Here is a 23,072-nt window from a genome sequence, read left to right as displayed (position 1 = left end):
TAAACCACAAAAAAGCCTGGTAGAGTGACTGAGGGTGCATTTAAGTTACCAGTCAGCGAGAAGAAAGTGAATAGGATGGGGGCCTTCACTATGAGATCCATAGTAGAACCTGCCAGTATACTCATGACAATGTCAGATAGGGATTCCACAAGGATATAGTGAAACTTTGGCAATCATACAAGGGCATGTACCTTCCCCATATCCTCTGGACTATGCAGGGCCCCACTAGAAGTCAAAAAACAATGTGTGAGCAAATCAAAACACTTAGGTGACCACTGATTACTATCTGTGATATTGTAGATTTTAGAACACCCCCTCTGTGTCTGATGGTATTACATTTTTAATATTGGTAACCAACTCTGCTGGATGCCTTGAGGGTCAGGCCCCTACTTCAAGATTTCTGGTGGACACTACTATGACAGCATAATGATTGTTTAAATGTCATTGGCTAAGGCCTCAGGGGCAGAGGCACTCAGGATGCCAGCCGCAAGTAGATTTCAGATCAACTGAAGGACAGAGAGAGAGAGAGTAGGTGCCAGGGAGGTGACCAACCTGGTCACTCTCCCCAGTGGGCAGGGTGTTCACTGGGACCCAGCTGGTGAGCGGTCCCTGGTACCAACTGGGACATCTCAGCTCAGCCTAGGATAAAACAGGTGTAGGGATATATATGTCTTTCCCAGCTTTTTAAACTAAGTTCAAACTTAGAGTCCCAACTCAGGCCCTATATAATTCACTAGGGCTAGTGGCTGCTTTACAGTCACCATGGATCACCGTAACCGTCCACGAGGCATGAGCCATAGTCGAGTCTCTGGATCTCATATCCGAACTCCCAGGGTCCCATTTACATTCCATGTTGAGCAGGAGGCTAGGGAAGGAGAAGAATGGGAGCGAGAGCTACCTCGTCAGAGGCCTATCATCTACGGACCTTCAGAAAGTGAAGAGTTACAGGAAGCTGTTATGAGTAAGCATATTCTCCAGAGGGGTGTGGGGGCTTCTGGGAACTGAAATATCCTGGACATGTGCTTTAAGACTGAGGGAGCTCAGCTGCATCCTGACCTGAGGCACCACATTTGATTTTAAAACATACATACCTGGGTCACACTTAAGTCACCAAACTGCCCGCTTACCCTATAATTCCTACTGGAAGAGAAAGGCTAGTCAGGAGATACCAGTCTTCAGATTAGACCCTTTTATCACTGAATGTTCACCAAACATATGTCAATTAAGCTTTGGGAAAGTATGGTGTGAAGGGATGCATGGGTCAAACATGTAGAGGAAGGGAGAACAGACATAATAACAGCCCATAGTCAAAAGTTTTATATTCAAGATGGGCTTAGGGGAGCTGGAAAGGTGACTCAGAAGAGCACAGGCTGCTCTTCCAGAGGACAAGGGTTTGATTTCCAGTGCCCTCATGGCAGCTCACAATTGTCTGTAAGTAACTTCAGTTCCAGGGGATCTTTCCATGTCCTCCCCTGGCCTTTATGAGCAGCAGGCACACAAGCAGTGCACAGACACATACAGGCAAAAAAGCGTATTTTAAAGAGTAGTTTTCAAAAGAACATGGGCAGGGTTTAAATCAGTTATCCTTTAGGAGTTCATGAAGGCAGCACTAGGGCCGAGGGAGCTGACAGGTGACATCACAATTCAGTCTATGGCAAGCTAAAATGGGACTGAGCCCTTAGGCGCTGGGGCCCGCCCTCAGTGGTGGCTGGGCATGCCCTAGTGCATCATGGGTAGGAGAGGCAGAGCAGCAGAGGAAGAGGGCTAGATGGGTAGAGCGCAATTACACAGTTGCACTGCGCTAGGAGGAGGGTGTCTAAGAACTTTTCAAGTCTTGACTGGAAAAGCAAATCTTTGGAGCAAAATTAATTCACTCAAACTTCTTGTTGCCTGCTGGAGGAAAACAAATGGTTAGCTATTTGCTCTCAAGCCTTTCTGGGACTGAAAAGATGAGTCCTGGCACTGTCCAGGCAAATCACTCTGGGGGTTCAGGGAGCGCATACATGTCTGTTAACTTCAGCAATTTTGTAGTGTCCATGGCCTGCCCCCCCCCCGCCCCCAAGCCTCCCTAAACCTTGAATAATCAACAGGGCAAATATAATCAATCAGTATATTTCAAAATAACTGTTTTGGATGTTTCCCCATAAAAAGGTAAATGAGGTGGTGACTACATTCCATGTTATATTCATCAGACGGTACCCTATAAGTGCATGCAAGTATGATGTGTCCAAAACAAAACCAAAACGAAATGTATGGTGACCTTAATTAGAAGTATAAATTGTGGTGGCACATGCCTTTAATCCCCAACACTCAGGGAGGCAGGGACAGGTGGATCTCTGAGGCCAGCCTAGTCTACAGAGTGAGTTTCAGAGCAGTCGGAGCTACCTAGAGAAACCCAGTCTCAATATAATATGTCTACATTGCAAGTCCTTCACAGGCACATAGGTTATTTTGAACTTGTGAGGGGATGGTGTGAGGGAGTAGGGAAGCTCTGTTATAGAGATGGAAGTACACCTTCAAAGACATGCATGAACAGCCAGTGCTCTGGAAATCAGTCACCAGCCCCCCCACCCCCACCTCTGCCCTTGAAACCGCTTTTGATAAGTTGGGAAAACACTCCAGCTTGGCTCTCCTTATGACGCAGGCGCAGAAGCCCATTGAGGGGGAGGGAGGGGCGGAGCCTGCGCCCACGTGGCGGGGGCAGGAGGGGCGGAGTGGGGCGGAGCAAGTCTCGCGAGGCCGCGCCCTTGTTCGCGCGGTCTCTAGCGCGCCGTTTTAGCTGGCTGCCTGGCGGCGGGACGCTCCGTGCTGTAGCTGTGGGACGTGTTTTCGCGCTCGCTTGGTCATGGAGGCGCGGTCCAAGCTGCTGGACGGGACCACGGCGTCCCGTCGCTGGACCCACAAGCTGGTGTTGCTCCTGCCGCCCCTGCTGCTCTTCCTGTTGCGGACCGAAGCTCTGCAAGGCTTGGAGAGTGATGATCGGTTCCGGACCCGCGAAAATGAGTGCCACTTCTACGCTGGTGGACAAGTGTACCCCGGAGAGGTGTCCCGGGTTTCGGTCGCAGATCACTCCCTGCATCTAAGCAAAGCCAAGAGTAGGTGGTGCCCTGCGGAGGTTGGGTGGATGAGGCAGAGAACTCGGGGACTCTTAGACTCGTAATTGTGGATGCTACAAAAAGGGTGGGGCTGGAGTTGGGCCGCACCGCCCCCACCCCCCCAAGGCTGCCTGGGAGTTCTCGGTCCACCCCGACGCCTTTGTGGGTGTGAGGATGGAGGTGGGCTCCTGGTGTTAAGAAAGAAATGGTTTCCTCTGATCAGATTTCGGGAGACGTAGCGGTTACCCCCAAAGCCGCAGATGGGGGTGTTCCTAGTCCGGGGCGTACAGTCGTGCAGGATGTTGTACAAACTGAAAGACTTCCTTAAATATCCGAAAGTGTCTGCAGCCGTCCTGTCTCCTTTTTTCCAGGGAAGAAAGTACATTGATAAGTTGAATAATGATTCACAGAAAGTTTGGTTAAACAGAAAAGTGGTTAAACAAAATGGTCAGGAGGTCAAACTTTTTTTTTTCTCGTAGCTTATAAAGATTTTTATTGAAAGTCATATCCCCAAACTTTGTAGAGTCAATAGATACTGATGTTTCTCTTTTAAAAACAAAACCAAAATCCTGAAGACTTTCTTATGGAGTATTTTGGAGGGAAACTGGGGAAGAGGAGGAAGAAGCACAGTTGGGTTGGTGGTAAATCTTGTGTACTGCCAATTGGGCTTTTCATTATTTGTCTTTCTGTCCGTTGTTTGAAGCTAGTGGCCACTCTCAGAAAAGACACGTCAGACTAAAAAGATAGTGAGAAAATTGAGGCCTGCTGCATCTGGATATTAAAGATTGCCAAAAAAGTGATCAGGACACACAGGCCATTTATTATTTGCCTTTCCCTAACCCACTTTTCCTAGTGATTATTTGACTTTCTGTAAGTGTGTGTTTGAATTTTGGTTGTTGTGGCACATTCTGTGCAAGTATTCAGTGAAACAATAGTTATACTCGACATTTTGGGGTCAATTCTTTGGACATGGGGCTGGACAGATCTGACAAAATGGCTTCAAATTCTGTGGTCCTCCTTCTTCAGCTTGCAGAGTGCTGGGTTACAAATGTGCTCTACCACACCTTGCTACTTCACAGTTAGGAACCTCTAAAGATAAAGAGATGTTGCTACCACAGGCCATGAATGAAAAAAAGCCAAGGTGATACGCCTCCTTAAACATTTGTACTTTCATAGTACAAGATAACTACTTTGGAATTGGTTGAAGAAAGACAGATTTGCTTTAAAAGTATTTCTAAGTTTCATGGATTTCACTTGCACGAGGAAGATATTCTGAAATGTGCTTACTCAAATACACTTCCTGTTGGAAACAAAAGCATTCCAAAGGAGATTTTTGTATTCATAAAAGGGGATATTGTAGAACAATTAAGGCTATTTTTGAATCATTTTAATAAATGAAAAATATCATAATACATTTTTCTCAGTGAGTGTTAAAAATAAGGATGCAGCCTGATCCAGATTTGTGTTTGGAAAAAATTGATGGTAGTTTGAGAGACAGGGCATTTAAATTGTCTTCATTATACGTCTGTGCATTTACCAGAATTCTTATGCTCAGGATTGTTGCAGATAATGCTAAGGGTGTTAAGGCAGTGTTGCTTGCCAGGCGTGGTGGTGCGCGCCTTTAATCCCAGCACTTGGGAGGCAGAGGCAGGCGGATTTCTGGGTTCGAGGCCAGCCTGGTCTACAGAACAGAGTGAGTTCCAGGACAGCCAGGGCTACACAGAGAAACCCTGTCTCAAAAAACCAAAAAAAAAAAGACAGTGTTGCTTGCTCTGCTGAGACAAGGTCTCACTATGTAACCCTGGCTGTCCTGGAAAACTGTGTAGAACAGGCTGACCTTGAACTCACAGAGAGACATCTGCCTCTGTCTCCTGAATGATGGAACTAAAGGCATGCCTCACCATATTTTAAAAAGTAGACACAAAGGGCTGCTTTTGGAATTGTGTTTAAAGATCTTAGCAAAGTAACTATAATTTTTCAATCAAAAAACATTTGCAATAATCAGTTTTGAGGGTAAGATTTTCCTGACATGGTTTTCAGTATATATAAAATCTTTAAGTAGTGTCATAACAGGTTATTACAGTTATTATAACCTCCTGTTTAAGCATTTGAAGTACTGTATATTTTTGCACATTTCTAATTTTCTCATCTAGCCTTTTTCTCTTAACAAATTCAAGATTATTTAGGTAGTTTTGACTCAAGGTAAGAAGTCACATATTATAGGTTAACTTCGGGAAGATTCATCCTCATTTTGTCTCTGTAGTATGACTTAGTGCTGGCTTTTAAACAAAAGAATGAGAGTTGATTTCTAGAACTTGGAAGCAAGTATTGATCTCATTATATGTAATAGTTTTGAAAGTGTTATCTGACTGTATCAATAGCGTACATGAATGAACATAATTATCAAAGGGTGCTGGCTAGTTACAGCATACCCTTACAGGACAGCAGCACTATTGAATTTGCATCAGGTCACTTGAAACCTGTTCATGGTTGGGGGGATGTCTCCTCATCAAAGCCTTCTAGGGAAACTATCCCGTGATCTGGGATAATTTGGAGGAGCTATAGTGAAATATCCAGTAGGGTTTAGTACAGGGATAAGATGTAAGACTTTGTGGGATGGGCAGAGACATTTTTCACATTTTATTCGATTTAGTGTGTGTTAATACAGTAACCATAAAAAAAACTATTTCCTCCTATTACAGATAGGGCAACTCACACTTACTCCAGAAGTACTTGCTTGTACCTGTTGCCCATGGCATCGCAGAGACTTTTGTGCTGTGTAATAGCTATTGCAGGAATCCTGGCAGTGATAATCTTACAGGCTTATAAGATCACTTCCACATCTTGCACCTTGAAGGTGTTGTGACCAAACACATACTATTACTCCATCACTAACTTTTAAAATGTTTATACTTACATTTCAGCATACTTGGTTTCCTTTGTATCTTTTTTATTCTCTAACAATAAGTTATTGTTCTATGTTCTCAGAAGTCTGTGAGCTTCCAGACTGCCAATGAAGTTCAAAGATTTAGAAGTCCCAATTTTTAATGTTTTTCTAAAGCTGTCTTTGACCATTCCAACAACTTTCTCAGTGTTATAGATCTTTGTTTTTCTTTCTTAGTCTCCAAGCCAGCACCTTATTGGGAAGGAACAGCTGTGATAAACGGAGAATTCAAGGAGCTCAAACTGACTGACTATCGTGGGAAATACTTGGTTTTTTTCTTCTACCCACTGGATTTGTAAGTAATACACACAAGCAGCCACTAAGAGAGTGCCAGTCTTTGTCATTTGTTATCCAAGAGCAACAAACAAGTTTTTTCAGCTGATGGTTCTTAATAAGGCAAGCTGAGAGAAGGAAGATAATATTTGCTACATATTTGAGTCACAAAGACAAGAAAATAAACTGGTAGTATTTTAGCAATTAGTTACTGTAAGAGTTCATACATCATTCTATTTACTGTAAAGACACTGCAATTTTTATTTTCTATGTTGCTTTCCTGAGACTTGAACATTTTGATATTAATATATGTTTACTATATATAATACTTTTTGATTGTGGGGTTCATTTCTGAGAGCATTATTTGGATGGTCATAAAGTCAACTCACTGTAAATTGCATTATAGCTTTATTCACATTCAGGAGTTTATTTTGAAAAATATAATTCCAACAAGAATGAAATTCTTGACAAGGGCAAAAAGAACTCCCCCCTCAAAAGAATTAGTTATCTCGACCTCTTATATTCTTTCCTATTTGAATTTTTAAGGGGTTATATAAAGTAACTAAAAGAACCCTCTATCTTTGACACTGTACCTTTCTCCATTAAGATGAATCTAGAACTCTGTAGGTGAGAAGTAAATTCATTCTGTACACTGTTTGTAAGCCAAGAGTTAACATTTTCCCTGTAGGGGACAAAGAACAGTGAGTAATTTTATCTTGTTATCTCTGTGCAGCTGTCCATCTCCCTCATTCTTTGCTTGGCGCTATAGATAAAATAGACACACATGATTGTTGCTTTGCAGCAGAGAAATTTCACCAAATAAGGACAGGCTTTGGCCAGTAGAACAAAGTTTGCAAACTCTCTCATACTAAGCCAAGTAGAAATAATTCTAATAAAAATTAGGACATTAAAGACAAAACAAGTTATCTTTTGAATCAGCTTACACTCTGGCTCCATTAACTAAAAGAAGAAGTTAATTTCTAATGGAAACAAGAAGTAGACATTTTGAGATAATAAGAAAGAGAGCAGAATGTGATCATTAACCCTTTTAGAAAATACTGATGTAATATAGCCCTGGTTACCAAAGACAGTTAGTACTATTTGTTTTCACATCACAGTGCTGTGCTTAAACAACTGAGTTATTTTTAAATCCATTATTGGGCTCAACTGGGAACTTGTCTTTTAAAACTGTATTTTTCACAATTTTGAGCCATAACCCATAAATTAAGAATCACATATTTCATGTCACCCAATACACGTGGATACATATACAGGGTAACATTCAGTCTGTGCACAAGCACAACCATGCTAGATGTTAAAATACTGAAAAACCTCCATATAAAGTGGTAAATAACCACTCTTCCCACATAACTTTCCAATTTTGCTTTCCCAGTGGTCCCTTTTTGAAAATTTGAGATCTAAACCTAACTTCAAGTTAAGATTGAATAACACTACTGAACACAAATATGCGTGCACACATGCACACATACATGCATACATATATCTAATAAATAACTTTACCCTATGTATGATGTATTATCATAGTTTATATTTTAATACTGGTTGCAGCTCCCTAAATTACTTTTACTGTAGTTTGAAAAAGAAATACTACCCAGGAAGGCTAGAGAGATGATGGCTCAGTAGTTAAGAGCACAAGCTGTGCTTCCAGAAGACCAGGGTTTTTAATTCCCAGCATCCACACAGCCTCTCACAACCTTCTGTAACTTCAGTTTCAGGTGACTATATATTCTGCTTCCATAGGCATCAAGCACGTACATGTTACACAAACATACATGCAGGCAAAACACTCATAAACATAAAATAATAATAAAATTTCAAAAAATACTGTCCAGAGTAATATCCCCCTTAACCTGCCATTCTGACAAAATTTTATATTACTCTGGATAGTATTTTATGTGAGGCTGGAACACAATGTGGAAGAGACCTTATCTAGAATCAGGAGATAAGACTAAAGAATATTGCCTCGTCTATAAAATGCATGTAGAGGCTAGCCCATAAGAATAAGAAAAACAAGTAGCAAGATGCTATAGACATTGTTTAGATCCCTTGAAATCTATACAACTCTGAACTACAGAATATTAAAAGCTCATGAAATGGAGGTGCTGCTGCAAGGAAGAAGGCAACATTGGCCACTCACTGATGAGTAGAATTATAAGAATTTGTTGAAATGCAATAGAGAACCCAACATTTCTTTCTAATATTTAATTAGTCTTAGAATTTTACTTGGAGAAAACTTCTATCAGTTGCTCTTAAGGTGTGTTTTTGTATGCTCAGAATATCTGTAGTGAACAAAAACTCATTTGAAAGTTCATTCAAGTATATGCTTATTTTGAGAATACTGACTTGTTTTCTTTTTTCCGAATTTTTAGCACCTTTGTGTGTCCAACTGAAATCATCGCTTTTGGGGATCGAATTGAAGAATTCAGATCTATAAATACTGAAGTGGTAGCATGCTCTGTTGACTCTCAGTTTACTCACTTGGCCTGGTCAGTGTTTGCCTTAAAACTGGGATAAAATGAATAAATTTGCTTCTTAGTCTTGTTTAGATAGCTCCTAACATGGTAATATTATAGTAATTATAATTATATATTGGATATCCTTAATGTGAAGAAAAAGTAAAACATTCCATTTTCTTTTTTTTTTTATTTTAGATATTTTCTTTATTTACATGCAAATTTCTCCATTCCCAGTTTCCCCTCCAAAAAACAAAAAAACAAACAAAAACAAACCCCTGTTGCCTCCCCCCTCCCCATGCCTGCCACCCTGCCCTCTGCCACTTTCTGGCCCTGGCATTCCCCTACACTGGGGCACAGAACCTTTCCATTTTCTGTTAGTCATCAGTGTGTTAATTGTAATTCATTAGCTTTTATAGTTTTTAAAACAGTAAGTTTTTAAAACAGTAATTTTTTAAAAATTAATTTTAGATTAGTATGGCTCAAACAGAAGGATATCTGAGATCAAAGCTGGTTCAGACTATAAAGTGATCCTGTCTCAAAACACAAAACCAAAAAATTAGTTCTAGTAAAAATATATTATCATGAGAAGATGTTTCACTTTACAAGCTGCAAAAAAAGTGAAGTTAAAATGAGAAGATATACCATTTCTCCGAGTCCGACTGGCCAAGACTGAAAACCCTCAGCATTGTTAGCAGTATAAAGGAATAACACTCCAACATAATAGAGGTTTTGGCAGTTCTGGAGAACAGCTTGGCAACAAGTCCCGAAATCTGAAAAGTGTATGATGGTATATGCATTTTCAATAATGTCAGCAGTTTTGTGCTGAATTTTCACATCATGGAGGTCATTGAGAGTTCTTTTGATTTTAAAATGCAATGTTCAGTTTATTAAACTTATAAATACAGAACACAGGTGTTTTTGATAACATTCAAATTTTTAAGTATATGTAACAAAGTCCAATTGGTAGGGGACCTACAATTATAAGTAACAAATTTGTCCTAATTACTAATGGTGAATATTAAATGGTGAATTAGATGAATATTAAATCTACATGCTCATTTGCTTTACCGTTTTTGTAATGATTATAAATCCTTCTAGGATTAAAATGCCTGTCAACTAAGAAAAAAGTTACAGCATTCCAAATAATTTAGGTGTGCTCTTCTAAGAGAATCTGGAGCTATATTATCAACTAGATATGTTTTATACTAGTACTAGCCAAAGTTTCTTCTTAAATGCCAGAACTGGGACTGCAAACCCCTATATCAGTATTTCCAGTTTCGTTTAGTTTCTGATGCTATGTTAGTATCCTTCCATGGGGTAACAGCCCATAAGTGTCATTTCAGGTTACAGATACTTAAATCAGAGGACTGATCTGAGATCCTGAGTAAGTTCCCTCACTGCTTCAAATGGAGTTTATTTTTTGGCCTTGCAGAGCAGTGCAAGGTCCAAGACATATCCTTTTATTATAATGAAATCCAGTATTATGTATAATTTATGTATGTTTAAAAACTTTTAAAAACCCACAATCTGTCTGGGCATGATGGTCCATGTCTTCAATCCCAGCACTGGAGAAGCAAAAGTGAAAAGATCTCTGTGAGTTGGAGGTTAGCTTGTTATCCTAATTATTTCTTTAATCTCTCAGTTCTACTTCTCGAAGTTAACAGAGACGTATACAAAAATAAGAATATAGGATACTTCCAGCAGTATTCAAACAAGAAAAATGCAATCGGTTTTATGTCTGTCAGTAGAGATCAGTAAAAATATGGTATTTCATACATTTTACCCAGTGAGGAAAAAAGGCACAACAATAGGAAGTACAGTAACTTTATATGTATATAGTTGTATTTATGGACTTTTATGTATAGAAAGAGTTGACCTTTAATATATGCCATTTACTTATCACTAAGAGGTGAAGTGTTCTGTCTATTACAGGATTAATACCCCTCGAAGACAAGGAGGACTGGGGCCAATAAGGATTCCACTTCTTTCGGACCTGAACCATCAGATCTCAAAGGACTATGGTGTATACCTTGAGGACTCAGGACATACTCTTAGGTACCCTTCAGTGGTTAACATTTTGAAAAATCTAAGTACATTTATAATCCTCCTAGAAACAGATGCTGCTTAGGAGTTAGAAGATGGATATTTTGATCATATATATTATTTTGGTCTATTTGAAGGAATAGATTGCCTTTAAACTGCCAATGCCCTATTTAAATTAAACCAGAGTTGCACACTGTTAGAGCTGGAGGCCTTTCACAACCTCTCTATAGATATAAGAAACAGATGGGTGGGTTTCTATAAATTTAATCACAGTTATAGAATAAGTTAATAGCAAAGACCAGACTAGATCTGGTTCTTCTAACTCCTTAGCACTGTTTCCTTTTTTCTGAACTGGCTCCAGTAATGTTTTTCTAATAGATACATAGTACTTTATAAACCCATATCTTTGGAGAGACTAAGGCGGTATTTCACCCAGCAGCCTTTTCAGCTTTTTTTGTTTTGTTTTATTGAGATGTGTATCTATCCCTGGCCGGCCTCAAAGTCAAGGACCTGCCTGTCTCTGCTTCCAATCAGTCCCAGCTTTACCCAGCAGCATTCACTGGGTTACATGAGCGAATATGTACAAAAGAGAGTTCTTTGATAAAAAGAACAATTTTAACCTTTAAAAGTTGTTAAATGTTGACCAAGTAATAGTACCTAATAATGAATTTGCCATTTTATTTTATTTTTATTAATATCTTTTATTTTTTTGAGATAAGGTCTCTCAGCTCAGGCTGGCCTTGAAGTTGAACTACATAGATAAGGGATACCTAATTGAATATCCAATTGTCCTCCCTCTGCTCCCCAAATGTTGTTATTATTTAAAGTCAGATTCAAGGGTTTTTTTTCCCCTTTAGAGAGAAGTACTGTTATTGCTTTCTGATGCAGTCTTACGTGCAACCTTGGCTAGCCTGGAACTGGCTGACTTCAAACTCAAAAAGATCTATTTGCCTTTGTTTCCCTGGAGCTGAGATTAAAGACATGGGCCACCTGATATATATATTAAGAGATTTTGTTGTTGTTGTTTTGTTTTCTAAACATGCATTAATTATACATAATACTGGATTTCATTATAATATCTTCACACGTATATAATGAAAGTATCTTGATCATATTAAGTTCCTCATTATATACTCGTGTTCCACTCCTGCTGACCCTCTCCTAATTAGTCCTTCTAGTTTTATGTGTGTGTGTCCCCTGGTGAAATTACGTAGGGGTAATAGAACCATGGAATCCTTACCAGTAGTTCAAGAAAAGTATTCCATTCCCCACAAACAACCATTAACTGCCTGTAGATAGACAAGGAGGGGTTAAGGCCTTCCATTGCCTTCTTATAAATCTGAAGGATGGAAGGAACCCCTTTTTAAATTAGATGTATATGGGCATGTCTGTGTGTGGATATGCACACTGAGTGGCAGTGCCTTCATAGAGAGCCATCAGATACTCAGGTGGAGTTACCAGCAGTTATGAGCTGCCTAAAGTGGGTACTGGGAAGTCTTGCGTCTTCTGGAAGAGCAGTACATGCTCTTAACTGTTGAGCTATCTCTCCAGTTCCCCAAAACAAAATTTTCAAACTGTCATTTAACTGTGATAATTCGAAAGTATACAGTAGATGGGGAATAGGAGTGTATGTGGCAATAGAGTAGGTAATAGTATACTGCTGATTCTATATAGCAGAACTGTTATATTACCTTAACTGTGCTTCACAGAGGCCTCTTTATTATCGATGACAAAGGAGTCCTTAGGCAGATTACTCTGAATGACCTTCCTGTGGGTAGGTCAGTGGACGAGACACTGCGTTTGGTTCAAGCCTTCCAGTACACTGACAAACATGGAGAAGGTACCTTCTTTTTATTTGAAAATATTGTACACATTTATAATGAATTTTGTTCCTTTAACCCCTCATTACCCTCTCTTATCTACTTTTGCTACCAAAATTCTTTTCCTTCCTTCCTACCAAGCTCCCTTCTACTTTATGTGTTTTTATTGGTGACCTATTGAGCTTAATTAGGGTTGCTTGTATGAGGTGACTAGAAGTGGGGTTATTTACTAAACCATGGATAACCTATCAATAGCTATACCACTGAAGAAAATGACACTTTCTCCCCTATGAAATGTTTCAGTGAGGGGTGGGATCTGTGTATCTCTCCCCTTATCCATGATAGGATGTTGATAGGCCCAGTCTTGTACAGATAACCATACCTGCTATGATCATGAGTACAACTGTTGGGTCGTGCCCAGAAGGTATCATTTCCTAATATTCCTCCTCATTCTCTGGTTTCTGTCTTCCAAGGTGTTCCCTGAGCCTAGGAGGGGTGATATAGATGTCTTCTTTAGGGCCGAGTACTTTACAGTCACTTATTCTTAGTATTTTGTCCAGTTATGAATCTGTACATTAACTGCCACCTACTACAAAGTAGCTTTTCAGATGCAGGCTGAAAGCAGCATTGTCTATGTGTGTAAACATGCAACATTGTTAGAAGGCAGTTTGATGTCATGTCCATGGAGCAAACCAACAGTAATAAGATCAATCCCTCATAAGGTCTGTGACCTCCTGCCCATCTTTTTTGTTTTTTGTTTTTTGTTTTTTTAATTTTTATTTGTGTGTGTGTGTCAGGCAGGGAATAGTTTTTTCTTGTTCTGACTCAAAAATATCTTATTAAACCATAAACCATAACCTTTCCTTTATCCTCCCTCCCCTAAATATCACATTAGAAAGTTAATTTCACATTGAGTTGCAGTCTTTAAAATTTCAATATTTTAACAGTCCAAGTTATCTTTTTCAATCTCAGGGTTTATTTTTAGTGAAAGGAAAAATAGATTTGATTAATATTTATTGTAGATTTTACCTCTAGAATTCTCACAGGAGAAATTTTATCTGAGTCTTTTTTACTCCTTTAAGTCAGCGTGTTAAAAATACTCTTGGATTTTTTTTTTTACACAAACTAGAGCCTTGAGAACTAACACAAAGAATATCTATCTCAGAAGAAAAATGTAAAATATATTCAACCCACCCAATACAAAAATCAGTGCTGTGTTTTAAAAAGTTCAGAAAAATAAGGAATCAAAATAAAATTAAATAGTAAGTAATCATGCTGTCTTTGTAAATATAGTTCTCATTTGTCTGCTTAATAATTTTGTTTTACTGATGCAAATTATATCATGATTATAAAACTAGACAAGATGAGTCCTCATTAACTAAATAAATACATACTATCCATATTAACCTTTGATGTAGGAACGTTTCATTCATGAGCTCTTTGTATTTTCTTAAAAGACACAATTTTATTCTACAAAATACTGCACTTATTAGCAAAAGCATACCTGATTTTTTAAGTTATTCTTAGAGATAAGCCTGAGCACCTCACAGATTGAATTGGCACACACTCTGGAAGCCAGCACCTTTTAACCTGCTGATCTGTTACTCAAAACAGCACTTTTGTGAGTACTTGCTGCCATTGCTAGCAAGCCCTTAAAATTCCTCGTAGAACTTCTCAACAGTCTACAAGACACAGTTGACTTAACAGCTAAAGACAAAAAGTCATAATTATTATTTTTGTAGCAGTGGGCAATTTAATTTTTTAAATTTTATCAGAGTATAATATATGTTAAACTGAGACAAAATTCTTATAAAATGTAATTTTAATATGAATGTAGGTTATATTTCTCTTTTGTAGTACATGAAGAAATCAGTTAACTTTTTATTGATTCTTTGTGAATTTCATATTTATTCTAATCCCACTTATCTCCCTGTCCCTTCATATCTGCTCTCTGCCTTTGCAATCCCCCCCCAAAAAAAACCAAAGCAAACAAAAATCTGGTTGTGTAAGCTGTAGTATGTCACAGTGTGCCTCACAGTTTACCCCTCTGTCCATACATCTTCACTTGCAAATGTTCATTGCAATGAGTCATTGTCTAGTTGAAGACCTCTTGCTTCTGTTACACTGTCAGTACTAGATCCTCACAGGGTCTCCTCTTACGGAGATCCTGCAGCTTTGGATCTTCAAGACCAGCCCCTTCACGTACTTATGCAGTTCATACATGGGGTAGATTTTGGGGTGGGTCAACTCAGACCTGGACCTGGGTATGGGTGGTAGCATAATTTAATTTCTTATTCTCAATGTAATTTGAATGCTTCCAACATACTCTGATTATGGTTTTTAATTTAGTAGATTTCTTTTAGCAAGAAAGATTACTAATTTAATTTTTTAACAGAATATCACTATTATCTTCTGATGAAAATATTCCTTATTTTGCATAGTCCCTTTGGATAAACTGAAAGAAAAAAGTTTCTCCTAGAATTTTAAAAATTTTTATAAAAATTTGTATAAAAATGTAGTACCAATATATGACAATATTTAGTACTACTGTAGGTTTTATTTGTATGTTTCATTACTCTATTTAGCTGTTTATTTATTTTATCACTACATTGTAATGAACTCAATTGAGAAAATACCTCTATCAGGTTGGCTTGCAAGTGAGTCTCTGGGGTATTGTTTTGATTAATGACTGATGTGGCAGGGTCTGTGAGTAGGACTACCCCTGGGCTGATGGCCTCAAGTGCTATATTTTTAAAAAAGCAAACAAACAAAAAATCCGGTTGAATAAACCATGGGAGGAAGCCAGTGCAGCATTTTCCCATGGACTCTCTTCAAAGATGGACTGTGATGTGATAATGTAAGTGAATTAAACCCTTTCTTCCCTAAGTTGCTTATATAAGGTCATGGCATTTTATCATGGCAATAGAAACTGTAAGACAATGCTCAAACATTTGCCCAGTGTTTGCGTACAAACCTGATACCTCCTTAGTAAACTTGTTAGCCTGGCCATTCTGATTTAGGTCTCTAAATTATGTAGTCCTTAAGATTATTCAGTATCACACCAATAATCAATATCCATCCTTCACAAGTTTCAGCAGTAGCTAACTAAATAGAAAAGGGCAAATTTTGCTAAAATAGAGTATATTATATAAACCTTTAAGGATTTAATTGCTCTCTGTAACAATTTAGGTACCAAATCATTAAGAATGGGAACCAATTTTTAAAATAAAATTAGAACATAATATACTGGAAAAAGAAGAATGTAATTGCTGAGCTGATAGGATGGGTTAGCTCTTTAATCCCAGTACTCAGGAGGCAGAGATAGGTGGATCTCTGTAAATTCAAGGCCAACCAGGTGTACATTGAGAGTTCTAAGCCAGCCACAGATACACAGTGAGACCCTGTCTCAAACAAAAGAGTAAACAGTAATTGCAAAAAGTAGATTTTGCTTTCCTTTTTTGTTTTTAAAATATAGTTGTGTTAGCATGTCTCTGAGTATGTCCAGATACCTGCAGAGGTCAGAAGTCACATTCCTAAAGTCAAGAGTTACAGGGGGTTTTAAGGTGCTGAGAATCAAACTCAAGTTCTCTGGAAGAGCCGTGTGTAGTTAATCATTGGACTAGCTCTCCAGCACCTGAGAATAGACTTTAAATGTTCTTACTACAAAAACAAAGAGTTATTTGAGATGACAGACAAGCTAATTAGTTTGATCTAATAATCCCAAAATGTATGCATATATAAGATATTACTCTGTACCCCTGAAATGTATAATTTGGCTAAATTTGGGAGTATAGAAAATATAACTCAGTCCCTAGCTCAGCACATTCTAAAAGCCTGTTGATAAACAGGATACCTTGGCAGTACCACACAATATAGCAGGACAGAAGCCAGAGAATCTTACTGGTCATGTATATAAATTTAGAGGAATTTTTCCCTCACGTAGGCTTTTTTAGTTCACCAGATTCCCATATCTTCTAATTTCATTATAAATACCCATTTTATTTTTCATATTATAGCTATAAGTATAATTGATAAAAATTAAAGTAGATAAACTGCCTTCTAATAAACTCTATAAATAAAATTCTTTAGTGTTAGCAGACAAGCTAGCAGAAGCCAAGTGCCTGATAGTATGGACATGTTTAATGTGTTTTTTTCTTTCTATGGAAACAGATTTGGGAGTTACTAAAGAAAATTAAACTTTAAACTTGTTTTTTTCTTCTTTTTGCTTCTTTTAGTCTGCCCCGCTGGCTGGAAACCCGGTAGTGAAACAGTAAGTCATTATTAATATTGTTAATTGTTTTAAAGGCATGGCCAGAGCCAAAAATGTATGCCAACATTAATCTAATCTTTCTTTTTAATCTGACTGCCCTGATTTCCAAAGTGAAATAATTATTGCTAAGCAGAAATCATACTGCAGATATTTTCTGGGCTATTGGGAGAGTCGTTCAAATCAGGGAAGTCAGAATTTAGATAATACTGTAAATTTTAAAGCTGACAATATAGAGAAATATACTGTTAACAAAAAAGAGGAGAGACCAAGAAGGCATAGTAGAGCTATGGGAGCATAAACTTAGAGGATGTGTTCAGAATTTCCTCCTATAGTGTGAGCCAAGAAATCAGTCCCAAGCAAAACCTCTCTGCATAGTAAAAAGCTTCTGAGAGAAACTGGTTTTATTAAACACTGAAGCTGAAGAAAAAGATTCAAACAGATACATTTTCTTACTTAAGGATACTGTTATCATTCATAAGAAATCCTTTGAGTACCCTTTTGGCTAGAATATGATTTGCAAACTTGCTTGAAACTTTCTTAAACAGCATCTAAAACTTCAGATTTTTATCTTTTGAAAAATCAAACAGTAGTTGGGAAAAAATATTGGATGGAAGGAAGAAATTATCTTAAAACAAAAATACCATTAGCCAAAGACAGGCAGGGATGGTGGTTGGCTCTTGTCCTTTAGCTATACCCCTTTCTCTCTTTAGAACATGGATGCTGCCTCTGGTCTTTGCCTTTGCTGTTCTTTTTTAAAAAAAAAAAAAATTATGTATTGTATGTTTGTATGATGGGGCTCTGCATGTCACCATGTGTGTTTGGGGGATAGAGGGCAACTTGTGGAATCTGCTCCCCTTTCACCTTTATGTGGGTTCCAGGGATCATCAGACTTGTATGGCAAGGGCATTTACTCACTGAGCCATCTTGCCAGCCTCTTTGATGCTCTTTCTTTATTGGTCTTTATGACTGGCTGGCTCTTCCTTTTCACTCATTTCAGCCCAGATGTAATCTGGAAAGTCTTCCCACAGTATTTTATACCATCCCCATTCACTGTCCCACCAATCTGGCTTTGTTGTTTTGTTTTGTTATTGGTTTTATTTTTATTTTATTTTTTTGAGACTGGGTTTCTCTGTGTATCCATGGCTTTCGTGGAGCTTGCTGTGTAGACAAGTTTCATCTAGAACTCACAGAAGTCCACCTGACCCTGCCTCCCAAATGCTGGAATTAAAGGCATGCAAAGCTATCACCACCTGAACCATCAACCAGTTTTCAAAAGCATTTACCATAGTCAAAAAGTGACAGAATATAAGGACAAGGGGCATGAGTTATTTAGTTCATTAATGCATACTGTCTGGCTAATGTCATATAGTAATGTGTGTTGAAAGAAGGACAAACCCTGAAACACGTGGAATTATTTTTGTCAATTAAAAATTAAGCACAGTATATGTTAACATATATACTTTTTCCTGAAAAATCCATGGTTTTCACCAGATTCTTAAAAGTTTGTCCTCTAAAAGTTAATCTCATAAATGGGTAGCATTTTTAATATTCATCATACTTTTCCTAGTGAATCTTTTCTCCTTGGGAACATTCACTGATCTTTAAGGAACTGAATACTCAGAATGTACCCTCAATGTTATTTTTTGTCACAGTTGGTTTGCTGTATAGCTGCGGACAAAATTGCCTACTACCTTAACATAGAAACATTTTTAAACTACTAGCTTCTTAGTCATACATATATGTGTAAGCCTGTACAGTCAACCAAATATAAACCAACCTTATGCAAATTTATCATTTAAAATATCTAGTGCTCAAGGTACCTTTAATGCAGTAACTTTATGTCCCCATGTTCCTTGGAAGAGTTTATTTTCCTTTTGAGTATTCATTCACTTAATTTTTATTATTTATCAATGTTATCATTTACATTTTTTGGCATAATGCATTGTGAGCCAGGTTTAGTGATATAAACCTATAACCCCAGTTACTTAGGAGGCTGAGGAAGGAAGATCAAAAGTTCATGGCCTGCCTAAGCAAACATGAGCTCAAAACTAGGAGAGAAAATACAGCAAGGTCCTAATTAAAAAATGAAAAGCCTCAAACAGAGCTTTAGATATAGCTCAGTGATAACTCTTGTTTAATAGTTCAAGGGCCCAGCGTTCAACCCCCAGTCCTCAAAATACCTCTGAAAATCCATTTGATAAATCCTTAGTGGACATACTGACCCCTTCTCAGGTTACTATAACATCACTGAATCAGCAAATAAATGTTAAAATACGTCTGTGGCAGTGCTTTCAATGTGTTTCCTTAGATCAGTTCAAATGTGCCATGAACAGTACACAATCTGATTTGGTATACAGAAATCAATGGTTGCATTGATGGTCAAGAGGGGCCAATTAATGCCAAGCTATTCATAATGGACCTTGTCTTTTTGTAAAATGAATTATTTGCTTTTTGTTTTAACAGATAATTCCAGATCCAGCTGGAAAACTGAAGTACTTCGACAAGCTGAACTGAAAAGTACTTCAGTTATGATGTTTGGACCTTCTCAATAAAGGTCATTGTGTTATTACCATATTCATTTGCCATTGTGATTTCTTGGATACTATCAAAATATATGTCATAGTCCAAAGATATTTACTGATCAAGGTAGGCATTAAACGTAGAAAACCATTCTCTATTTAAAATAAGAAATAAATTAAGCCAAACTCATAATCGACATAGCTGCCATCTATGAAGTACATACCAGGTGGCAAGCATTGTACTTAGGAGGCCAAACATATTTTCAATTTATATCACAACTGTTTATTGTAAGATGACGAAAATTCTGGTAAATTACCCAATGCTAACATATCTAGCTAGCATAGGCAGCATCAGACTTTGAACCCAGATAACCTAACTCTGATGTGTGAACTCTTAACAGTCCACTTTGGCTTATACTTCTGCAAATCTTTGAGCTGAAAAGTTGTGAATACTTTCCACAGTATCAGATATGGATAGTTGACTGACCCCCATAGTTCAAGCTCACTGATCTGTAATACAGAAGCTTCTAAAGCTCCATTCTTTCTCTAAACTCATATTTTCAATTTAGAGGAAATCTAAAAGTAGTAGGTTATATGCTTGTATTTAATTTAAGAAATAAAAACTGAATCTCTTAAGTATATATGTGTGTGTGTGTGTATGCATGTATATACATACACATAGAGAGAGAGCACGCTAGCCACATATAAACTACTATAAACTACTACTTCATCACTCAAATATAGTAGTCACATCACTTTATGGTAATTCTATGTGTTCCATGTAGTTAAGAGTTCCTGGTATTCAGAAGGATCAACCTCTTCCTCTCTTCGATGTTCTTGCCCTCACTATTGAAATCCCCTTTCCATCAAAAGGCCATCACTATAAGTGATGGGCTTATTAGTGGCCACTGGGCAGGTAATTAATGATAGGCATTTAGAAATGGGCATGGGGATCTAAGTGCCATTCAAGTGCTAGCTTACAGCAAGAATTTTAGAAAGCGGCCTTTCAGTGAATTGAAGACTTCACATTTTGTAAAATGGGTTGTGAGAACCTTAACATACCCATTACCATTAGACTCCTAAGACTTCCTTTATACAGAAAAAGTACAGATTTTTTTTCAATGTGGACTAAGCCTCTATCTTTTGCTTATTTACTGAAACATGGTCTGTGTCACCAAAGCTGGTCTCGAACTTCAGATTGTCTTACTGCCCCAAGTGCTATGATTACCTATCTTCTTCCTAAATAGTTTTGGTGATGTTTTGTCAGTCATGTGCATTTTTAGGTAGTAAGTGTAACACTTTTTTGATCCACTCAAAAAATCCAGTCATTAATGTGTCAACATTTAGCAACTTTTGATCATCTAAGCACCCAGCAGAAATAGTGACCAAATGACAAATTTCCACCTTGAAAGAATCTAGTATTTGATTACTGAAGTGTTGATAGTGTGATGATTTCTGGGTAACTAAAAATAAGTAACAACACATTTATGCTCTTGACTTTTCATAGTAACTGATACAAATACCTTATGAATTAAATGCTACACCCATTCTTGTCTGTTCTAGACTTACCAGTGAAAGTTCACAGGTCCAAATGACACTCTAAACAAAAAACTGGAAGAAAGTGATTTGAAAGGTAGCCATTGCTACACTGGAAAGAACAGGCCCTGGGCACTGCCCAAAGACCTGTTTCCAGAAGATGCTAACACTCCTCCCATCATCTAAGCAGCTAAGAGCTGCTTAGCAAAGTGAGGTATGGGCCTGGTCTCTGCTGCTGAGCCCTGGAGCTGCATGGCGCCTTAGTTAAAAGGAGGCAATGTATAATTGTGAGATATTTTATTATAGGAAAGAGAAGAGAGGCCGGCCATGTAGAGAGAAAGAAAGGATAGGAAGGAGAGGAGAAAGGAAGGAGAGAGATAGAAAGGAGAGGAAGAAAGCAAGAGAGAGGAAACAAGACAGGGGAGGGGGCAAACTGCCACTTATATTGTGTGAGGCATGGCTATCTGTTTGGTGAGGCATGGCTATCTGTGGGGCAGGGCATGCCTGGCTGTGGTCAGATGACTGGGGTTAGGGTCCAGCTAGAATGCTGGGAGCTTGGGGCATTGTCTACGTGACAGCACACATCTGTGGGGGCAGCTGTGAGAGGTTGTGACTAAAACAGGAGCCAAGGACCCAGGAGTTATGGCTGAACACCTGTCTCTTGCAGGCAGAGATATTGCCAACTGGGTCACTGGGGTTCAGACCTAGTACTCAACTGGGCCCAGTTTGCCTAAATAGCCCACTGCCCTACAGTGAGGGAGGGGTTTCACCCTCAGTGGCCATGGTACTGTCTAGAGACACTTATTTTAAAAGGTAAAAGTCCTTGGTTGGCTTCCTAAATATGGTTTTAGTATCACCTCTTATCAGAGAGTACTGTTACCATAGCAGTGAAGGACCCGTTAACAGAACAACTAAGAATAATTTTACTAGCTAGCTGAAAATGCAACCTAAATTCAAGATGAGGTATATGGGGGAGGGGGGTTATAGAAAAGAAATGGGAAAAGAAAATGATGTAGTTATATTTTCAAAACTAAAAATAATTAAAATGTATTCATTAAAAGAATGCAATCTCATGGTTGTAGGGACTGTTCTAGGGCGTAGGGATTCTGGAAGAAAAAGTACATTATCCCTATAAAGGGCTAATTATTCCTCCCATCTTGGTAGTATGGCTTCAAGTGAACCTGCCTTTCTGAGGGGTATTTCCTTTGGCCAGGTAACTGACCAGCCCAAATGTATTAACTGCCTTTAAAAATAATTTATATATTTGAGAGAGAAAAAGAGAAAGAGAGAGAGAGAGAGAGAGAGAGAGAGAGAGAGAGAGAGAGAGAGAGGAGAATATACACATGAGTACAGGTGACTCAGAGGCCAAATACATTATATCCCCTGCAGCTGCAGTTATAGGTTGAACTATTTGACATAGGTACTGGCAACTGAATTCTGGTCCTCTGGAAGAACAGTAAATGTTCCTACTTCCTGAACTATCTTCTCTCTGGCCCCTTCTATTAACTTATCAGGATATAATGGACAACTCTAGCTGGAGACAGGTTCCATTCTTTGTCTAAAGCTCTTCCCTGCCGTGTTGCTACTAGTCTACTATATGGCAGGCATGGGGTTTTTTTGTTTTTATTTTTTGGCCTTTTGCTGTCTCTCTCCTTTGGATCGATACTGAGATTTACAGCTTTTTTGCCCAGAGATTGTTCTTTTAAACCCTCACAAATTGTCCTCGAATTTTAAAAATATGCATAGAAAAACTTGGGGCAGAAGGCTCAGTGATAGAGCATGTATTTAGAATTCATGAAGCCCTGAGTCCAATCCCCAGCACCCAGAAATAAGTGCTATTACCATCAACTGGGTAGAAGCCAGGGATGCTGCTAAACATCTTGTCAACTATGTAACAATTCCACAAGAGAAGTAAATGGCCCAACCCTTCAAGAGGATTTATAAGCAATTATCAGGTGCTTTGGAGGAGTAACTCAGGAGGTCCTCCCCTCTATAAATATATATAGGTAGTTAATTATTGGTGTGGGGAAAAAGGAATTTTTGTCAGTGATATAGCCATATCATTTATGACAAGTCACCTGTGTTGCTGTAAACA

The 23,072-nt window shown here is 38.3% G+C and overlaps 1 protein-coding gene across 3 annotated transcripts; it reads left to right on the top strand.

The window, feature by feature from the left end:
• Positions 1-464: 464 nt before the first annotated feature.
• Prdx4 (peroxiredoxin 4) lies at positions 465-20,080 on the top strand. 3 transcript variants are annotated; one of them, XM_031369931.1, is made up of 7 exons: positions 465-961; positions 6,217-6,334; positions 8,703-8,819; positions 10,722-10,844; positions 12,542-12,672; positions 16,888-16,922; positions 19,386-19,496. In XM_031369931.1, the coding sequence occupies exons 1-7, from the start codon at positions 763-765 to the stop codon at positions 19,434-19,436; spliced, it is 774 nt and encodes a 257-aa protein (XP_031225791.1). In that variant the 5' UTR covers positions 465-762; the 3' UTR covers positions 19,437-19,496. The 3 variants fall into 3 exon arrangements, with proteins under 3 accessions (XP_031225791.1, XP_031225802.1, XP_031225783.1); XM_031369923.1 differs by lacking the exon at positions 465-961 and adding an exon at positions 2,735-3,095; XM_031369942.1 differs by lacking the exons at positions 465-961; positions 16,888-16,922 and adding an exon at positions 2,732-3,095 and having other exon boundaries at positions 19,386-20,080.
• The last annotated feature ends 2,992 nt before the right edge of the window (positions 20,081-23,072 follow it).

The sequence above is a fragment of the Mastomys coucha genome, chromosome X, assembly GCF_008632895.1.
Source record: "Mastomys coucha isolate ucsf_1 chromosome X, UCSF_Mcou_1, whole genome shotgun sequence".
NCBI classification, from domain to species: Eukaryota; Metazoa; Chordata; class Mammalia; order Rodentia; family Muridae; genus Mastomys; species Mastomys coucha.
This window is presented reverse-complemented; position numbering and strand designations above follow the sequence as displayed.

What these genes read in the sequence shown, in the direction of transcription:
- Prdx4 (XM_031369942.1), top strand. Translation starts at nt 2,846, where the DNA reads ATGGAGGCGCGGTCCAAGCTGCTGGACGGGACCACGGCGTCCCGTCGC. An exon ending in CAGTTTACTCACTTGGCCTG is followed by an intron (nt 8,820 to 10,721) that starts GTCAGTGTTTGC and finishes TGTCTATTACAG; the next exon opens with GATTAATACCCCTCGAAGAC. An exon ending in CACTGACAAACATGGAGAAG is followed by an intron (nt 12,673 to 19,385) that starts GTACCTTCTTTT and finishes TTGTTTTAACAG; the next exon opens with ATAATTCCAGATCCAGCTGG.